General features: G+C 36.8%; 1 protein-coding gene across 1 annotated transcript in view; it reads left to right on the top strand.

Moving 5' to 3' along the window:
- Positions 1-18,923, top strand: part of LOC123865061 (S phase cyclin A-associated protein in the endoplasmic reticulum) — a 46,410-nt gene that overhangs the window by 10,809 nt on the left and 16,678 nt on the right. Inside the window, exons 10-15 of the mRNA XM_045905882.1 lie at positions 134-295; positions 919-1,058; positions 1,499-2,066; positions 2,753-2,865; positions 3,890-4,010; positions 8,873-9,054. Of these exons, the coding sequence (XP_045761838.1) occupies positions 134-295; positions 919-1,058; positions 1,499-2,066; positions 2,753-2,865; positions 3,890-4,010; positions 8,873-9,054 (1,286 nt within the window). The remainder of the gene's footprint in view (positions 1-133; positions 296-918; positions 1,059-1,498; positions 2,067-2,752; positions 2,866-3,889; positions 4,011-8,872; positions 9,055-18,923) is intronic.

Genomic DNA, 18,923 nt, shown 5'->3' on the forward strand with positions numbered 1-18,923 from the left:
GAGTAACGAACTTACGCACATATACACACAAACTGTCGCTTTGATAATATTAGTGACTAGTACGGTTGTAATCATTATATATTAATATATGTAATATAATATAATGGTTATAGTATCACTCTTATTCCAATAGGCAGAAGGAGTAAAATCCCGTCTGTCAGCATTAGCCGCGGCCGCGGAGTTGGAAGCTGACGCACTCCGGTCTCGAATTCGAGACAAACAAGACGCTAGCCAGCAAAGGCTGGAATCACATCTACAGGCTATTCGAGAAAAAGCCACTGGCCCAAGACAGGCGGTAAGATTTTTCAATCTACATCCACAGAGCACTGAATAGTACCTTCCAGGCTGTGGGCCTCTTATTTGGGAGGTCACGAGTTTGATCCCGAGCACGTATCTCTAACTTTTCGGAATTATGTAATTACATTATACAACACAAGCCCTTGACTGCAATCTCACCTGGTGGTAAGTGATGATGCAGTCTAAGATAGAAGTGGGCTAACCTGAAAGGGGTATAGCAGTTTTTATTAAGCCTTTGGTTTCTACGAGGCCTCGTACCGGAAAGCTAAATTACTTGGCGGCTCAGCTTTGCCGATAGGGTGGTAACTAGCCACGGCTGAAGCCTCCCACCTGGCACAGACCAGACCTGAGATTTAGAAATTATGAAATTCGATACCCTTTCCGGGAATCTAACCCGGAACCTCCCACTAATAAGACCACGCTTACCACTGTGCCGGGGAGTTTGTTAATTTTTTATGTATTTGTTTTTGAATTTGACGATTCAAAAGAACTTGTGAAAGTCTAATCGAATAAAAATATTTTGAATTTGAATTTGAAAAATGGACAGATTTGGCAATAGATGCTGATCTCTGAATTGCAATCGCTGCCTGAGTAAAATAAAATGGAACTTTTTTTTGCTAGACAACATCCGAAAGCCAAGACCAAAATTCAAAAGAAGAAGAAGAGGAAACTCTTAGACTAGATCAAGAGAGGAAAGAGAGGGAGAAACAGAAGATGATCAATAAGAAGGCGAGGAAGCTGAAACAAAAACTATTGCTCGCGTAAGTGGTAGACTTTATTAACGGTTAATTGTACTTAACGCTTATCGAGTGTCCAGAATGATACCTAAGTGGAAAGAGCCGAAAGAGATATTATGTAATTTATGAACTGAAATAAATTGAAAATTCGAACTCGCTTCGCTTGCGTTTTTAAGTTGTCAGTTGATTTTCACTTTAACTTCCTTTGAATAGTAAGGGGGTACAATTTTCCTTAACATTATAAATGCGTCTCTGTCTGCCAGTAACATTTTCACGGCCCATACATTTAACCAATTTGGATGATATTTGGTGCAGTTATAGGAAAATCAAAAATGTTACAATAAAATTTTAAACTCTAAATCCACGCACAAAGTCCCGGCATCATCTATTTAGTACTGAGCATAGTTCAATTAAAAATCCGAACAAGCGATTTATTTATTTTTGGTTTTGATATCCCTTTGCAGCGGTAACACAAACCCAATTTTCGACGATAACATCACAACACTCGACACATTCCTAAACCAAGCGACCAGCAAAGTATACCGCGCTATTAGCTCAATACGACACATTATCGCCCCGTTGGTTGTCGAAACCAAAATCGCCGACGGTATCGAAGATGAAACTGAATGCTCCACCAATGGTACCAGTAAAAAGAGGAAAAAAACTAAACCTATGAACGGTGATGTAAAAAATGAACCAGATAAGGAAAATGTAACCAAAAAGAGAGAAACTAATACAAATACAGACTTTAGAATAGAACCGAGTAGCAGTAAAGAGTGTGTAGAAGAAGTACCTAAACAACCGGATGAGAAGGTTCTAGAAGTTTCCAAAGAGTCCAAAAAGAAGAGGAAGAAAAAGAAGAACGGTGAAGATAAACTGACGTTAAACATTGCCGGTTCTGTTTGTAGTTCTATGAGCGACATGAGTCGGACCAGCGGGAAGAGTGAAAGGAAAGCCAAAGTTGACCTGGATTTACCGTTCTTGGAGAAACAAATGAATGAACTTTATCGGTTGATGGAGAGACATGAAAAGGTTAGTAATTGAAATTAAAAACATTTGTTTTTATGTAGATCAAGTCATGGCTCTTTTATAAGTTAACACCCGTATTCACAATCATTATTATGAGGTCTAACTCCCCCGTCCAGACACTGCCCGTGTGGCATGGGCAGAAGCGAGGAACGGAGGCAGAGACGTAGTGTGGCCGCGTTACTCGCATGCTCCTCGTTCACGCCCATCGCTCCCTATTTTGTCGGTAAGTATGCAATAGCGCGCACGCTGCCACAGTTTCGACGTCCATCGCGTTGCAAAGGCAAGCGATCTAGTGCGGCGTTGTCGCGATTAATTTCGCGAGTAGGGCAGTGTGTGGACGGGAGGTAACAGTGCGCTCGAACGCTGTGTAGATTCCACCAATCGGATTATTGAAAATTGACGTGACGCAGTAATCAGATTGGTGGAACACAGGTATAATGCAAGAACTCGCTCGCCGTGTGTGTGTTAACTGTCATGTCAAAAGTGCGGTTCGTCTTTAAATTAAGGACTAAAATCGTATTTTTGACATGACAGTTGACATATAGAGCTAAAATGGCGAGTGAGATCTCAAAATGTTTGCATTATAATGCCAGAGTGAATTTTTTTTGTCAAAACAAAACCGATTTAGGCACGCAAGAAGTGAGCACCTACGTGAAAATAGTCATAAAAATTATTTTTTCTTTTTGTAGAATAATAGGACTGAGAAGGCGGCAGTCCAAAGGTTCCAAGCGGTAAAAGTGATATCACAACTGCTCGCAGTTGCCGCTGAGAAAGAAGACCTGAACCCACCCATATCAGCCAAGTGAGTTTCAGTTTGAATGACACGTTTTTAGGTTATCTTTTTTCTTGTTTAGTAGTGGTTTAGTTGGATTGAGCGGAATTATTATTATTGAAAAATATTAAAATGGCACTTCTTAAATTATTGGCATGGCTTCACCATTATTATTTTTTGTTTTCGTTTATTTATCCTATTTCATGTTTTGTAATAATGTAATGCGCGCAAAACAAATAGTCTGATCTGAACTCAGCGTCAGCGAATTGTACAAAAACAGATCTATGCTAAGATTGTGTTGTATAATCCATATAGTCTATGACCTGCACAAATATGGAACGTCACAAACTGTCCGGAATATACACTCATAAGTCACAACCTCACTCGGACGCTGACCTGGTTTACATAATTTTACCACTGGAACCCATATTACCCGTCCCGATCTATATTCTATACTGATTTGTTTGTGTGCCGGGCGCACTGAATGATACAAGTACGCTTCGAGTGCCGATTACAAGCGCCCAACGAGCGTAGGGGCAATTAAAATTGATACTTTGTGTCAAATGGTTTGTTTCAAATGGATACTTTGTGTCAAATGGTTTGTTGTGTCAAATTAGTGTTGACACAATGTTGACAGATGTCTCATCACTAACATTTAGTTCCAAGTACGCTGCAGTACCAAAATGGCGAAGACCAAGTTGCTTCAAAAACAGATCGGGAATCGCAGGTCCAGCGTAGGTATTTGCATTAGAAGAGGTCAATGACCGGGCGCCTATGGGTACAATGTGCAGTTACTGTATTGGACTTCGTCTGTGTTGGTGTTTGCTGGCGGGCGTGTTCTGCCTTTTTGGAGTGTTTTTTTTTTGTTAAAACTGACTGGAAAGCGTTCTAAGGGGGTCCCGTGCGTAATATGTCTGCGAGCGCCGACACAGACGGGGTCCATACTTGTATAGTTTAACTAACTTGTTACAAATAACTACAAACTTGATATTGGCTAATCTTTGTAAAGCCAGACGAGAGAGAGAAAAAAAAAAGTTACTGTATTTGTTGCCAGGTGTCTGACAACTGCCGTGACATTGGTGACTCGCGTGATGACGTCATGCACGGCCACGGCAGCTCAAGTCCTCTCCACCAACACTTGCGTGCATCAGGCGACGCTGCTGGCTAAGCAAATGGTAAGCTCTTGCCTTTTTTAGGGTTCCGTACCTCAAAAGGAAAAATGGGACCCTTATAGGATCACTTGGTTGTCTGTCTGTACGTTTGCCGTGTCTGTCAAGAAAACTATTCCCGTCGACTTAGAATCATGAAAGGCAGGTAAGTAGGTCCTATAACACAAATGAAGGAAAAATCCGGAAACCATGAATTTGTGGTTACATCACAAAAAAAGTGTGTTTCAATTTTCAAATTAAGATAACTATACCAACTAGGGCATCACATAAAAATGCTTTATTTGTACATTCTAAAACAGTTTTTTTTTATGTTTTTTAGTTTTTGATTTATCGTGCAAAATGTCGGAAAAATACCCGAGTGCGGAACCCTCGGTGCGCGATTCTGATTTGCACTTGGTTTTTAAACGATGGTGCACGACTTCATTCGTGTGGATTTAGGTTTTTTAAAAATTCTAAGGGAACTCTTTGATTTTCCGGGATAAAAAGTAGCCTGTGTACCTTTCCGAGATGCTAACTATCTCTGTACGAAAAAGATGATGCCCGCGATGTCATCCATATGAAATTACGCTTTTTAAAGTTTCTGTGGGAAATCGATGATTTTCTGGGACTGAAAGTCTTATTTTTATAGGTCTATGTACATCCCCAGGATGCAAGCTATCTCTGTACAAAATTTCGTAAAAATCGGTTAAACGGATGGCCGTGAAAAGTCCGCTGACAGACAGACAAACACTTTCGCTTTTATAATATTAGTATGGATCCCGTTATTATGGAAATGTAACTTCAAATAAGTAACGTGAATTCACTTTAACCATAAACTAAAGACGGCCTAATCAAAAGTTTTGTACCAATTTGATAAAAGGGGAAACAAGGTAAGGGGTAAAGAACATTTTTACGCACGGTAAGTTTTGATATCCTTCAATCAGGGACGTAGCGAACCTTTTTCGACTCGCCGCTGTGATTGATTTTACGAGTTTAGTTCTTTGTCGGAAGGGTTTTGTATCGTCCTCAATTCTGACTGACTATTTTTCGACTCAACAATTTATATATACCTACTCGTAATAAAAATATATTTGATAGTTTTTGTTATTGAGCATCTTTTGTTTATAAGTTTTTTTCGTCGTTAGGTATCTATACTAATACCATAAAGAGGTAAAGTTTGTAAGTTTGTTTGTATAAAGTAATCTCTGGAACTACTGAATCGATTTTGAATATTTCACCAGTAAAAAGCTGTATTATTCCTGAGTGACAAATTCTATATTTTACATCAAAAAAATTACAGACCTCTACGAAATTTGTAATAAGCTACCCGTGCACTAGTTTTTAACAAGTGTAAATTAAAAATTTATAACACCCCCGACAAGTGAAGGTTACAGTAACTAGAAAAGAGCTGATAAATTTCAAACAGCTGAACCGATTTTCTTGGATTATAGCTAAGAACACTCGATCAAGCCAACTTTCAAATAAAAACACAAAATTAAAATCGGTTCATTAGTTTAGGAGCTACGATGCCACAGACAGATACACAGATACACACGTCAAACTTATAACACCTCTCTTTTTGGGTCGGGGGTTGATAAAATATGGCATCTTTTGACACATTATGAAACACAGTTTTCAATTCATCAGAAGTCTGTAAATAATGTTCTGCTAAGATAATAAAGATTTATTTATTTATTTATTTATTACATGTTAATAAATCATTAACATTTTTTGTGATTTGTTTGTATAATCAAGGGTCTAGGTATGCTTTACTGTGATAATAATTATGTGATATGTATATGACGATTTTGTGTGTTGTTTTACACGGTGTTAGGTCGCACTATAAAGACACGACGCACCTTTGTACACAGGGTTGTCACGGCCATCTTTTTAACCCCCAACCCAAAAAGAGGGGTGTTATAAGTTTGACGTGTGTATCTGTGTGTTGCATCGTAGATCTTAAACGAATGAACCGATTTTAATTTAGTTTTTTTTTGAAAGGTAGCTTTATCGAGAGTGTTCTTAGCTATAATCGAAGAAAATCGGTTGAACCGAAAGTTATCAGCTCTTTTCTAGTTTTCTTATAGAGGTTTTGTGTCGGGAGTTTTTAAAGAGTTATTATGGACTAAGTATCGCTTTTTTCTGAGTATGAATAAATCTGCAAGGCGAAATGAACAACCTTAAATTACTAAAGTCATTATAAATAAAATGAAAGTTATTGATAGTTAAATATTGATTACTTATTGATTTACTACATTCACATAATATTTTGAAATGGGCGTTGGTTGTGGCGCTGATTATAGTATTTCTGTCATTATTAGTGTTTTACGAGTCCTTATATGTAACTTAGTTATAACCATACCTATAAATTGATTAGTAAATAATCAATTTTTTTTAAAATTTGTTAAATTAATAAGCCTTTTTTTTTCTTCCATCGCAAGTAAAAGAAATAGTGATTCTATTAAGTAGTTTCGTTATTTTGGGTACCAGTAACGGGTCATAACGGGTCACAGTTGAGTTATATTAATATCTTTTGAGTGACACCCCTGAACAGTCTCGGTAGCGGCAAGTGGGCGGGCGCCTTGAAAGCACCGCTAATGCATCCACAGGGAGCGTTCACACGTGCCACTGTACTTTTGTTTTGTTAGTGGCATAGCTAAAGCAAGTAAATCAATAGCAAGTGCGATCTTGTTATATGATCAGAATATATATAAAAAAATGCCAAAAAATAAATTAAATAAATAAAAAATTATCATTGTACACTTTTGTTTAATGCCTTTTTGTGTCATTTGAGATATTAACAGTAAATATAACGCAACTGGGTTAAAAGTACCGAATGAATAAGTTTGAAAATTTCGATATTGGTTTTATTAAAAACAATAATAATAAATTATTATCACAAGTTAAAATCATAAAGAAGCAGATAAGTATAAAAATTCTGGCCCAAATTTTAAAATGCCGATAATATGTAATAGGCTTAAGGCCGATCGCATTTTGGATGCGTTTTCGTAGGAATTTGACTAGTGTGAAGACGTACGAACAAACTCGACCTTCCAAATACTATGGAAGCGCGCAGACTTGGTGCGAATTAGTCGTACTTAGAATATTACGTGCGTGCTCACTGCTCCCACATCCGAAAACAATCCGAACTTGTTGGCATTTCATACACTGTCGTGTCGAGACGAGTATTATCTTGAAAATACAGATTATTCATCATACACCAAAAATAACTTCGCGAAAGTGATATCACCCAGACACTGCTAATTTGACGGAGAGAAACGTATTCAGTACGAGCAGTATTCATACGTTTGCGTGCATTACAAATTCGCATCTAAATTACGGTTAACCAAATTTAAAATATCATATTAAAACATCCGTTCGCCGTCTGCTATGTTGATCGTCGTTATCATTAACGTTATCTTTATTTTTTGTACGTCGGCGCATTCTAGTTGTTTACGAGATCTGAATCGAAACATCGTTGTGATAAAATCTCGGTACGCGCCAAATTTGTTATTTCATGGCTCTTTTGCTCCCTTTCTGCATAATGATGCCAGTATTTACTTCCATTTATACGAAATCAGTGAAAACTTGTAGGTTTAATGATCCAAATTTTGTTTTAAAACTTTTTGCTGGTGATCTTTTATTAAAATTGCCCATTTATGTACACTTAATAATGCACTAAAACTCCGAATTTTAAGTAGGTAATAAGGTGGGGGATTTAATGATAAAATTAAAAAGATTTCAAAAGTTCGATGACAACCAAGACATAATAATATACCTACCACATTTGTAGTATTGATAAACATATATGTTTTGACCATTTGAAGTAAAGTTATTGTACACTTTTAGATTATTCATTGTTGAATATATAAGATAGTAAATTGATTAAATTGAGTAATGGCGATAGTAGTCTTGGACGCTACTTAAATAGTTAATACTATGAGCAAGTGCACTTGCTTGATTGAAGCTAGCATACGAAACGTATGGAACGCTCCCGATCCCTAATGTCCTTTCCTCTGACACTACACACGTAACCCCTAATGGTGACTATGTCTTGCATTGTTATATACATCTCCTTGTTTATATACCTGGTTAAAAGTAGTTTACCTAGTTAAAAGTAGTTTACCTAGTTAAAAGTAGTTTACCTAGTTAAAAGTAGTTTAGGTACCTAGTTAAAAGTGAGGGATGTGTAGCCGATTTGTGACAGAGGATATCAGTCGAATGCGCAGCTTCACGCCAGTCGGGTCTTTTGAGAACATATTGTATGTACGATTAGATTCACTTCGTTAAACCAGCTATACCTAGAACGTCCCACAAGATGTTTTCCTATTAGGCTACCCAAGTATGCTCTTTTTACAACACGATCTTCTCCCATTCTAGGTGTCCAAAACAGTAGAGTCTCGCCGATTTGGTCTCTTGTATTATATTGAGTTCATCCACTAGGACTTCAGCTATCTCTTGATTCTTTTAATGATATGATGTAGGTACGTGTTGCTATAAACGAAAATTGGACTATTCAAAGTTCGATTTATGAGCTTAAGTTAGTTTCTGAAACCTAATCCACAATAACAATAACAATAAAAATATTGAATCGAATGGTCACCTAATTTATATATAAAAAAAGAAGAAACGGATAAATATTCTAAATGAACCTTGTAAACATTTACGCATACGCAAACATATAGGTACACGCACGCACGCACGCTAACTTCGGTTTAGGCGGACTTTCTGAAAAGCCATTCTTAGTGAAAATCTATCGAGAAAACTCTACACGTGAAATCCGAAGATTCTAGACCCAGCTGTTTGAGCTGACACTCAGTCCGTTTATCCTTTTTTATAAATTTTATTCGGAAAAAGGAATATTCGTAGCTATTTTGTGTTTGTCTCAGGAAAAGGATCTACAATCTGACGCGAGGGAGATGGAGCTAGCAAAACAGCTTACCGACTGCATATCTGTGGCACTAGACTCCGTGCTCTGCGCTACCCGACTGCACGAGGACAACGGGACCAGACCTAAGGAGGAGTCAGAGATCCTGGGCGAGTTGAGGAATAGAGCTCACCAGCTTATCAGGTTAGTAGTATCTGCTGATGTTCATTTAACTCTTACTGGGCTACTTTTTACTCGGAAGAAGTCGCGAGATTTAAAAAAATCAGGCTATATTGCGTCAGTTGTGTCTAATCTGGATTTTGTTTATAAATAGTGTTTCGAAACTATTGTGTTGTGTCAAATCTGGATTTTGTTTGTAAAATATTGTTTTGAAACTATTGTTTTATATATCGTGAACGTGAGTCTGCTTTTCAATTGTTTACTTATTTATTTCTTCTTTTCGAAATTATTTTTGCAATTGCACATAGGGCCTAATTTTGTTTGACACTTTCTTTGACATACTCCGGGGTAGTCATAATCTAATTTGTCTAATGCACTAGCACTCACCGCCCCTCGTTTTTGGGCGGGTGGGTTGAGTAAAAAATATAGACGGAGGGTTTTCTCAATACTTTTTGAAGTTTTAGGAACTGATGTCGCCGAAAGTGTAAATTCAGAGGGGTTTTTTTAAACTAGGGATATATGTAGTGAAATTCCGTTGTAAAGTGACAATTTGAATTATTAGGTGAGTAAAATATCTGTTTGTTATAGATATAAGCAATGATAATTGACCTTCTATTTGAGGGATCTGAGATTCTATCCCGGGTACGCAATTCTAACTGTTACTTGCTTTAACGGTGAATGAAAACATCGTGAGAAAAACTGCATGCCTGAGAGTTCTCCATAATATTCTCAAAGATGTGTAAAGACTGCCAATCCGCACTTTGCTAACGTGGTGGACGATGGCCAAAACTTTCCTCAATCTGAGAGGAGACCCGTTTCAGTAGTAGAGCCTGTGGTAGAGCGGCAGTGGATTGATGATGATACAGCATGTTGCGCAGGATTACACTGGATTTGTAAAAAACCAAACAAAGCAATACTTTAACATTATGATTGTTTTTTCGAGTGCATAAAATCGAAAATTGAATAAAGATTATGCATTTCCTTATAATGCACAACGACAAATAAACAATAAATGTGCCAATACAAATAAAAAAATGAAAATGGAAATAAAAGCTTAACACCCTATCAAACAGTAGGTGCGCTATTCAGAATCCCATTTAATTAAGGCGTAAGGCACAACAATATGGGTCCCTCTTTTGTATGGAGTAACGCGACGTTTTCACTCTCAATGTTTTGGTAGGTACGTCACTCGTTGGTCTTTGTTTCTTGCCTGATTTTCAAAACCTTATACATATAATATGCCCCGGCTTCGCTTGGGTTCAGTTTCTGCAAAGCCTTTCTTAGTGGAGGTCTAATACTGAGATCTGTTAAGCAAACTTTGAATTTGTTCAGACCTAAGGTACTGTCAAAAAGAAACAGTGCTATATCTCTGACATAAATCTATCTCGTTTTAACCTACTTATCTAATCCTGAGTAAAGTCATAGTAGGTTCTAAAGATCTCGGCCTAAGTTACAGAAAAAATCTACACTTCCACACCCAGCTGTTTTAAATGTAGTACTTACTTATAGAAAAAAAATGAATACATTTTAAACTTTTATTTAAGTACCTGGGTATGACCGAGCTTTTGTCTTATGGTCGACTTCTTTCGGATTCTTCTTGCGGGAACCTCTGGGATGACACCTATCCAGATAAATTCGGGGATTTGCATCACCCGATATTTAATAATCGCCATAAATCCAACACCATAAATCCAATTTAATGACCACTACAAGGCTAAAAGGATCGATTGTTTTTGACACGTAACTTTTACGGCTAAAAGGCCAAAAATCAATTACTTTCCAATGGAATAGACCTAAAAGGCTTACAAGCTGTATCGAGAACCCTCGATCGACAATGGAATCGAGTGTCGGAATCGAATTAAGTACTCGATTTGATTACCTCTCCGCCTCGATAATGCTATTATTCTCTTAGTGTTCGCGATCATGCTTTGTACTGTCGGCGAACTTTTGCAAAGCTACATTGTGCCAGGTCTGAATATTGGTTTGTTACCAAATGGCAAATTACGCTGTCAAAGAACAAAGTGTTTCAATACGATGTAGCGTACCTAATATCTTCTCGTTACGTTCTTGATAGAACGGTTGTGGTTCTCGCGTGAATGTTATGGCACGCTTGACTATATGTTACGTTTCCACGTTTCCACTCCTTCCTAACAGCTGCCTTGGTCGTGCATTTGGGTAAGGGAACACATCCTCACATCGTCAGTCCATCTCAAAGACGATCTGTGAAACTCACTTCTTGATACATGATGAAAGAAAGTGAGAATGCGAGCCTGTACATCGGAAGATAGGAGTGTGTGATTGAATGTCAGTGCTCTATCGTTTAGTAGAGATGTCAAACAAAACCATGGATGTTAGACCTGTTAAAAAAAATGGTTAACCACTGCAGTCTTGGACTGCCGCGCAGCGCTCGCGAAGTCAGAGGCATCTGCTACTAGCAAAATAAAATTACAGGGTAAATGCGCCTATTTCCACATACCTACCCTCATTCAATTCGTTTAAATATCAAAAAGCCAATGAGCCGCTTTGTAATTAGTCAGCATGTCGTCCGATCGCGACACCACGCCTACCAATTGCGAAATTAAAATGTTGAGCTCTTAATACGAGATTGCGACCGTCCCGTGTTGTGGTACAGCCGATTGGTGTGCTGCTAGTGACAGCGGAAAGCGTCTTGCATAAAAAACCTCCTATGTTGTAGGATTCAAAACTCGTACGTTACAAAGGTTTTTTACGATACAATATGGTAATATTTCAACACTTTTTTTTTTCTGCGGATTGAGTTTATTTTCTTAAGTAAAATTATAACTTATAACTATGACGTGAAAAGAGCTACGAATTAAAATTTAAAGGCTACAAATGTAATCGAAAATACAGGCAATACTGTCTTTATATCAAACGTCAAATATTAAAATTTATATCGCTGATAGTGACGCTCCAACCTTTTGGGCAGCAATTTTAACAAGGACATTTTTAATTTATTAAAACGCCGCTGGTTCGATGATTATTTAATATACCAATATTTATTTTTTATTACCGCTGACTTTCACGTTAAGTTAGTAGGGGAGACATGATTAACATTCTTTGTTATGAAAATCGTTAAAAGAATCTGGTTCAGTAATTTGATAACTAAAAAATATTTTGCTTGCTAAATAGGTGTAAACTTTGTAATCAATCATGTTATTGCGTCATTTAAACTTATTTGGTCACGAATTAATAGGAGGATATCTAATATTTTAATTTCATTAATTAAAAAAAAACATCAAGAAATACCGTCTGTATCAGATTGTGTCCACATAAAACTTGAGCCTACTTTATTGCTCTCAGCGTGTTCCCAACACAACTTAATTCAATCCGTCGAAGAAACAATATTTATTCAATAGCGCACGGACAGAACAGGGGTGAGCCCCCTCTTGCATTCAATTTGTGTTTTGTCAATGATGCGCGCTCGATTTAATGGCAGGTGACGGTTATTGGAACCTTTGCCCTACTTTGCTAGTAATGACTGATGATTGTGTTACAACGGTGGTCGATAATGATTTTTTTTTCTTTAAAATGATGTAACGAAACCTTCGCAGATTAAAAGCATAAAATAAGATTAGGTCCGAGAGATCCTACTACCTAAATACCGTTGGACCCAAAATATTTATTTAATTTTAGACTAGTATAATAATTGCAAAAAAAAAATCTATGATATCCAAATATAAAAAGACAAGCCGCGGTAGGTACTTAATTAATTTTTCAGGTAAATAACAGAGTAATTATATGTAAAACGAAATAGTTTCAATACTTCTAGAGCGAATTCACTAATTAATTTAGTTTGTACCTACTAATTTTCAAAATGTATGCCTAAGCAGTCGCCTTTTTTGCAATTTGGTGAAAAACTAAAGAAAATCGGAATGACCTGGATAGCTCTCTTCTCACAAAATGGCGTCTTTGTTCCTAACTTGAGAGACAATGAACACAAAAAGTAGGCCGCAGTTTTGAGCAATGGTAGACCTTTCAAAGTCACTTTTGGTTATTTTTAAGTTTTGTTTTACAAACGCCTAGGACTGTCTATTGCTCTGAACTACGACATTAAACCCCCAAAATGACCATACCTGTCCCTGACACTAATCAGTAATCTTCAAACCTGAATTTTTAAGGTAAGTAGGTATAGTGTTTATTTATATTTTGTGTTTGAAATAAAGGTACTTAGGCTGAAAATGTTCAATCAAAGACTACAAAGCCCCGTTTTTCATTTATGTTGGTTCATATATGTTGTTAAAATAGTTTGACCTGGCGTTACTCGTTGCCGCAAAAAAGCTACGCTATGCCGAATTACCATAATGCAATTGCCAATTCTCTCACCTCATTGCCCGTTTCAAAACACGCCATATGCGCGCGACGACTGTGAAATTAAATCAAAATATACCAGAAATAAAAAATATGGCACTGATTCGCGTTAATTGTACTTGCTCCATTGCCTCCCACCCTAACCAGTTTAACTATATTTTATTTTTGTTAACACTCGAGAATCTCTAGTCTGTTTTAGGTGTTTTTGGTTTGTTTGTTTGACGTCGAAATCTACGACCCGACTTCACGACAGAGAATACATTCTTCATCATGTAGCTAGTTACAGACTATTAAAAGTTCTTCTTTACTGCCAAAAGAGGTGATCACAATATCCTGAAATTTTGAGAGTTCACCACATTTTCTTTTTTTCAAATACACCAAGCCTGATATGGTAATCACTGACTTGAATATAATTGAATAGGTATTTATTTCTGGCTTATATCTGAAACTTCGTCCGTGTGAAAGAAAGTTTTATAAAATTTCTAGGGATCTGTTTGCTTGAGATGAATAGTTTCGGAATAGGACATAGAATAGTTTATTCTATGTCCGTCTTCAAGTCGCAAGCTATAAAGCCAATCTTTGTAAAGATCAAATCAGTGCTTGAGCCATGAAAAGGTAACAGACAAACAGCCAGACAGTCAGACACATTTTCGCATTTATAATATTGGTATAGATGTGGAAATAACCAAACACTATTGTAATATGTCATATCTAAGTTTGTTATACTCCAAGAAATAAAATATAGCACGAAGTTGAACAACGATATTGCAAGTGGTAATTTTTCGGTCAAATAAAATTATTTAACCGTTATTCACACATGTGACAGGTCGCGTGCCGTCGCGTCGATGTATCCTCAAGGGTCCTAGGTTCGTTTATCGTCCCCTGTGTCGTCCTGTCTGTCATATGCAAGCGATATTCGTTGTGAAAATGGAAAAAAAATCGCTATGGTACAAAAATAAACTTGGTCTCGTGTTTTGGTCGGTAATTCGTCTCTACACGTTTAATTTTCGTTTAAACATCAATAAAGCCTACTTATTTGCTCGGGTACTTTTTTCCTCATATTATATTTACTGAAATTAATTGACGATTTAAGCACTAAATGGCAGCCAAACCGATAGTCTTCGTAGGCGATTAGAAATGTTATTTGTAAGCAATCTGATTTTTCGTACGATTTCGTATTTCTAAGTAGGTACCGATTTTTATATTGAGGTAAGTACAATTTCAACCCTTATTTTTTGAAAAATTGAGTTGAATTTCGTTTGCATATTATAGTTTATACAAGTCTACACAATGAGCACTCACCGTAAGTAATTAACATACGCGTGCCGGGTAATTATAATAATTGTTTGCGTTTCTCTAATTGGATTAGCGTTATATTTATTATCTGTGAGAATTATTCAGATGTTTTGTTACGACGCTTAGTTACCACCTTAGATAATAATTAGTTATCTTCTTTTTGGATCAAGCCAATATTATACTTGTAAATTTTTATAACTCTGTTTCTTACAGAGCTTAACAATGTCTGCTCTGAGGGAATGTGATGATGTAGTTTTTAATAAAGCTGAAAATTCTCAGTTTAATTTATTAATTAATTTATCGACCTGATTGATTCAGATATGATTAAGTATGCAGGTTTGGACAAAAGGTTAATGCCTTTAAAGAATAATACTAAGTACCAATTGTATTTCGAACTATCTGATGCCCGCGACTTCGTTCCCTTGGATATAGGTTTTTAAAAATCCCGTGGGATCTCATTGATTTTCCGGCATAAAATTGGCCTATGTGTTAATCCAGGATATAATCTATCTCGATTCCAAATTTTAGCCTAATCTGTCCTGTTGTAGTTTTTGCGTGAAAGAGTAACAAACATTTATCCATCCATACAAAACCATTGCGTTTATAATATTAGTAGGAAGTAGGTATTCCTTGCAGAAACGATTGCAGTAGTTAATGTTGTTAGACTGAAGAGCCATTAGGCGTATTCCACAAATGGGGTTTCGCTGTATACTCCCGGGACTTGGTTCGGTTACCGGCTCGTGACTGTCTCGTGCCGTGATTATGAGGTCATGCTATGAATAAAGAATTTTGATTACTCTGTATCTACTCCTGTCTCAACATGGTTTGTATCTAAACCCATGCAGCTTCCCAGCTTCAAATAATAAATAAATAACTAATTTTTATTTCAGGCAATATATTCCATAACAAACAAGGAGAAAAAGAAAAAACACAAAATAATACAGCATAATGCAGATATAGTATAAACTAATCTAAATAAAGCTGTTGTTGGCGCACCGATGCAGGTTTGACCAATGTTTAGTAAAATGATTATAAAATAATGCGGAACCCTTTTGAAATATCCGCCAGTGTCCTTTGACTCGTCTTCTCTTCCTGCGTCGTTTCCTCAATTTCGAGGATCGTGGCTCCCTTTTGATGCAATCTTTGCTACGATATTCTTCCATTGCTCTCTGTTTCTTGCCGCGTGGATTGCATCGCAGATAGGTGTGTTGATGGTTGAATCGAAAAAGGAAGCCGCAGTCTATTGGCGAAGTGTTCGGCCATTCTTTGGCAGAACTTATAAGCTGATTAGCTACAATACAATCAACATAGTCTACTCTTCAGTGGTTCGATATAATTTATTGCTGTTAAACATAGTTAGTTTTAGTTGATACTTTCTAATCCCAGAATTACTCAAAAAATACCTGTAGTAAGTATTATGTATATCTTCCTAATTCAGTAGGAAAGGCGTGTTAAGTTTTTAAAATTCCTCAGGTTGGTTATATAACTATGTATTTAAAAATCAGTTCTAAGTTTTCTAACTTTGAATTCACTTAGCGGTCGAGTTTGCAAATGTCGCCATTTACATTAATGAGCTTTCTTTTTAGTTTTAAAGGTGGGTTGTTTTCGTTTTTTTTTATCCGTCTGCATAACATGGGAACGTTCACTTGGGATGAATCTAGTGGAAGGTGAATTATCTAGATTTGTATTATCACTAGCTGGTGCCCGCGATTTCGTCCGCGTGGATTTAAGTTTTTCAAAACCTGCGGGAACTCTGATTTTCCGGTATAAAAAGTAGCCTATATGTTAATCCAAGCCCCAGGGTATAATCTATCTCCATTCCAAATTTCAGCCAAATCTGTCTAGTAGTTTTTGCGTGATTAACAAACATCCAAATATCCAAACATCCACACTTTCACATTTATAATGTTAGTAGGATTAGGATTATTATGGAATAGGGTCACTTTAGATGGTCAGATTATTTTACAGGTACAGAAATAAATATCGCAAACTACATCCCCGACTTATAGTACACTTTAATGCAAAAGCCCCATTAGTTGCGTGGCACAAATGGGGTTTCCCTGTATCCTCATGGGGCTTGGAAGTAGGTTCGGCTACGGTCGTGACTGCCCTAACTCGTGCTCCGGTCATACGTACTCTTAAGAACTTATTATCCCCTTTTTAACCGACTTCAAAAAAAGACGGAGGTTCTCAATTCGACGTATTTTTTTTGTATGTTTGTTACGCGATTACTCCGCCAAATATGAACCGATATTGATTTATTTTTGTTTGGTTTTGTTACTACTGAGGTGGTCCCATTTTAGTTTGGTGAAGTTCTGATGAGTATCTATCTTCGGAGATAGAGAACAGAACTCCTCAACGGATAAGAGTAAATTGCTCGCAATCTGTGTAATGGCTTAATAAACAGTAGGTTTTAACCAGGTATACCATATTTTAGTAAAGTAAGGCCACTTAATGTTGTGCAATAAAAAAAATTCAAAATAAAAATACGTGTAGAAACAAAAATTATTTTTTATTTTTTAGTGCTTGTGCTTGTTGAAGTCTGTTTTTATTTTAGTTTTGAATTCAGTTTTTTTATAGGTACATACTTATTTTATAATGAGTGTTTCACTCAATAAAAATGTTTTCTAACATAATCACTCCCCCATTTCACAAACATCTTAATCGACGTCATGCGGTGCCTGCTGTGCTGTTGTGACCACTATGGTCACATTCTTTTATTACACAAATATATTTTATTCCTGGGTCAGTTAGGTATATGAAAGGATTCAATACTTCGCTGGCTTTGCTGCCTACTACTATTGTAGTATGCAGCAAAGCCAGCGAAGTACCGCATTTGAGCTGCTTTTATCGGTTTATTTTCATAACATCGCTTTATTGAAAATGAGTGCAATGATCTATGCTATAAAATAAAGCGCTCCTACTCTACTCTGGGAGTCTTAAAGTCAAAGTTTATTGGAATATGAAAATTTCTATTATCAATCCGCATAACGTGTGAAATTGTTTTTGCTCTGAACCAGACAACCACAAAATAAAATATGTAAACAATAAATTAATCAAAGAATCGTGATTACAAGTTTCGCGCTACAGCATTTCATCCCCAATTTATCGCAAGTGTCGTGTTTCCCACCACCTGGACGTTCGCACGACACTTAACACAGACTTACACCTCCCCCTAGATTGACAAGTTCGCTGGGATTGTTTAAGATGCGGAATAAAATTATTTGGTGGTAATCCGCCAGAACACTCGCCGTCTAGGTAAAGTCACGGAATATAATAATAAGCGAACTAAGAAGATTGTTTGCATTTTTGAGCGATATGGATATCTATTTATCTTGTAATAATAATTTAAACAAAGGCAAGATCTTTCTTATTTCAGAAAAACTGTCTTTTCATATTCCTGGTCACATGTGTTTTATGTGACATATGACGCGCAATCGAATGAAAACAATCGACTTTTTTGACCCTCGTAATCGAATCGGACAATCGAAAACAATCCACTATGACGATTATCGCCGCGTCGCTAAGTAGTCGCGACATTGAGGAGTATGGGGCCCATTGTACTAGGGTGTGTGAGTGAGACAAGCAGGCACAAGTAGCGTGTTAGAAAGGGACGTATGATACTCGAGTGGAGAAGTAGCGACAGATTGGCGTGCACATGTCGAGATGCGATGTGCTTTTTGCTAACTTTACGCTAAGGTTGGTTGTAGTAGGTTTTGGTTATCGATATTTATGACGGTCTTTTTTGTATTCATAATTTTGCTGTACAGCGTATTTTATTGTTTTAGCAACTACATATTTATTTTAAACATTCAATATTTCCACTAGGATTCAAACAAGGTTTAGTTACCGCTCGGTGACTTAGATTATTTCTCAGCTCTGTCCTTCATGTTATATTATGTATATTCAAAAATTTGCTAATTTTTATCTGTATGAACGTGTATTTATATTAATTTCGATATGTTGAAAATTGTAAAATCGATAACCTTATGGTGCGTCTCTAAGCACATACGCGCGGTCTTATGAAAGGGGAGCCGCGGGCCGAATGGCGGCACTTGTTTGTGCGATTTAATTTCATTTATCAACGCATTACTTACTCAGAGAGAATTACTTATCCGGATTACTCGACTTTCCCCGCCCCTTTTTCATATGTAAATATGGCACGTATTTGGAATTTTAGAGTTCCGTTATGAGGGCTTAAAGAGAATTTTATCATCCTTACATTATCCTTAAAATGGTTTGGTTTCCCGTAAAAAGGATTCAACTAA

Source organism: Maniola jurtina, chromosome 5, assembly GCF_905333055.1.
Source record: "Maniola jurtina chromosome 5, ilManJurt1.1, whole genome shotgun sequence".
Taxonomy (NCBI): Eukaryota; Metazoa; Arthropoda; class Insecta; order Lepidoptera; family Nymphalidae; genus Maniola; species Maniola jurtina.